This window comes from Engraulis encrasicolus, chromosome 2 (genome assembly GCF_034702125.1).
Source record: "Engraulis encrasicolus isolate BLACKSEA-1 chromosome 2, IST_EnEncr_1.0, whole genome shotgun sequence".
NCBI lineage: Eukaryota > Metazoa > Chordata > Actinopteri > Clupeiformes > Engraulidae > Engraulis > Engraulis encrasicolus.
The window spans coordinates 25,972,060-25,974,559 of NC_085858.1; the positions used below are offsets into that span (position 1 = coordinate 25,972,060).

Here is a 2,500-nt window from a genome sequence, read left to right on the forward strand (position 1 = left end):
GCCTAGGGCAAAACGAAGTTCACTTACAGCACAAGCAAGGCTAATGCTATTATGCATCCATGTTTTTGGGAAAAATATTGTTGCTGTTGCTTTCTACTTTTTATGTTGAAATCCAAGCATGAACGTGCAATTACTTACTGTTTTTTTATGAGCAACGATTAATATTACCAATTTCAAGTTGAAAAATGTAAAAAAGACGAGTGGATAAGGATATTATGCAGGTTAGCTGTTTTGGGATGTTTTGCCTTTTTATCAATACATTTAGAGGTAATACAATAAAACAATGTGTAAGCTGGTATTCCTTTAATGTTAACCCTTTAATATGGGCCCATAGCCATCTTGCCATCTTAAATACTTAATTGTCCCCTTTTAGAACTGTCACCTCAGGTGACTAGGTCAGACATAACTTGCTGAGTACAAAGTTCCAACTTCCCCTTGGTTGTGTATTGCTTTCTATCTGCATAGAGCCACTGATTGAGCACCTACAAGAGGTTTTCAGTGTGGATAAGGTCGGGAGACTGAGATAGTCGATCCATGAATCACTTTCTCTTGAAGCGTTTGGGGGGTGTGCTGAACCTTGTACAGTGAGCAGGGCCGGATTAACACTTTCCGAGGCCCGGGGCTAATTACCCGGATGGGGCCCTTCATATCATGTTCTGACGCATGACGTCACACAAACCCACTGACACATCAGCGTACACAGTAGGCCTACCAATCTATGACAGATACCGTTTAAAGTTAACTGGTGATATTATTTCTAGGGGTGGGCAAACATGAAAATCTTTCATCGCATTAACTCAATGACTTTCTGTGATTAATCACGATTAATCGCATAGCGCGTGAAACCCAAAAATAATAATAAATCATAAATAAAATAAATCATAAATAAAAGAAAAATATTTTTTTAATTAATAAAATAAAATAATGAATAATAATTTGCATATGTACTGTGTAGATAACCTATGTAGGTCTAATATAATATTCCACAATGGAAATGTACGCTATTCGCCAACCTATCAGACTAAATGTAGTAGGCTATATGCCTATCTAATGTAGGCCTACTAATGAAACAAATTATTGCATACAATATTACACTAGGGCTATTTAAGATTGTAGGCTACTGAAACTGATATATTAGAAATTATAAACTCAAATTAGGATGGTCTACATGGGCCTACAAGAAAGAAAAAAAAAACTTGTCACTTAAAAAAACTATATGTTAAAACGGCTTGCCATAGGCGTGCGTCTGTGAGATATGTCCCGCCTTCTCTCACTGTCAAAGACTCCCACCTTCTCTCTTATCTGTCGCTATTTTTAAGGTGTTTCAGCGACTAGAAACTAATTGACTGTCTGTTGGCATTGACAGCAATTACATCTTTCAAAACAATAACGTTGACATGACTAACACTATCTTAAATGCTGACGAAGTTGCCGATGTCGCGAAATCATAGCCTACCATGTTGATGCAGCCTACTATGCACGCGCCGCGCCATAGATACCAAAACGTTGCGTTAGGAATGTAATATCTCGCGGTTCGCTTTTTGATCAGGGCCTTAGTAAGTCCGCGTGGCGTTATTGACAGCTGATAGACAGTCAGCACAAGAGTACCCTTTTCATGCTGACCGTACAATAGACTAACCTTGCGAGCTGCAAAGGCGAGCCACATGCTGCTCGAGAGTTGCGCAATGAGGACCGAAAAAATCTTTGCTGGTGGTAGTCGCTACAGCAGGCTGACTACTCCAAAGGTTGGTTAATTTGGGTGTTTTCTGTAATAATTCTTTGGCTCTTTCCTTTTTTATTTCTACTAATTTTCGTTTTTTTGCTCCGCTCTCCTGTTTCCTATGGCTCGACATTTTCGCTCGTTTTCTTTTTTTTTTCTTCTATTATTTTTTGTCATTTGACATTCCGCGACCGGAGGCCCCCCCTAGCGGTGATGCCCGGGGCTGCAGCCCGTTCAGCCCATTCTTTAGAGACGGCCCTGACAGTGAGATAGAGCACTATCTAACATGGAAAAGAAAAGAGCTTCTTCAAGGTCTTTGAAGTGACCAGAACTTTGTGTTTCAAACTGGGCACAAAATGTAGGCCAGTAATGAATAGTGGATGAAGAGTCTCAGTATTGATGGCTATGAAAAGGAGAGGGGGTCCTACTGTGGCGCTAATGGTAGGGTACTCGTCTGCTACGCGGCCAACCCGGGTTCGATTCTGACCCGGGCTCTTTGCCAATCCTTCCCCGTCTCTCTCTCCCAACTCACTTCCTGTCACCACCTTCATTGTCCTGTCGTATAAAACTAAAAAAAGAAAGGCTTGACAGCCCCTAAAAATAGAAAAAGACAGAAAGAAAAGGAGAGGGTTAATGGATTCTTATCTGGCGTGTCTGTGCACGTTCGTCCAGGTGTGAGAAGCTGGCCGAGACCATTTGGCAGAACCGTCAGCAGATCCGGCGCGCGGAGCACCTGAGACAGCAGCTGCCCATCCCCGGGCCCATAGAGGAGCTTCTCAC

General features: G+C 41.8%; 1 protein-coding gene across 2 annotated transcripts in view; it reads left to right on the forward strand.

Moving 5' to 3' along the window:
- LOC134436140 (signal transducer and activator of transcription 5B-like) overlaps nucleotides 1-2,500 on the forward strand; it is a 139,019-nt gene that overhangs the window by 98,575 nt on the left and 37,944 nt on the right. For both annotated transcript variants that reach the window (XM_063185196.1, XM_063185203.1), the window contains one exon: nucleotides 2,393-2,500. This exon is cut by the window's right edge and continues 48 nt beyond it. In XM_063185196.1, coding sequence (XP_063041266.1) covers nucleotides 2,393-2,500 — 108 coding nt within the window. The remainder of the gene's footprint in view (nucleotides 1-2,392) is intronic.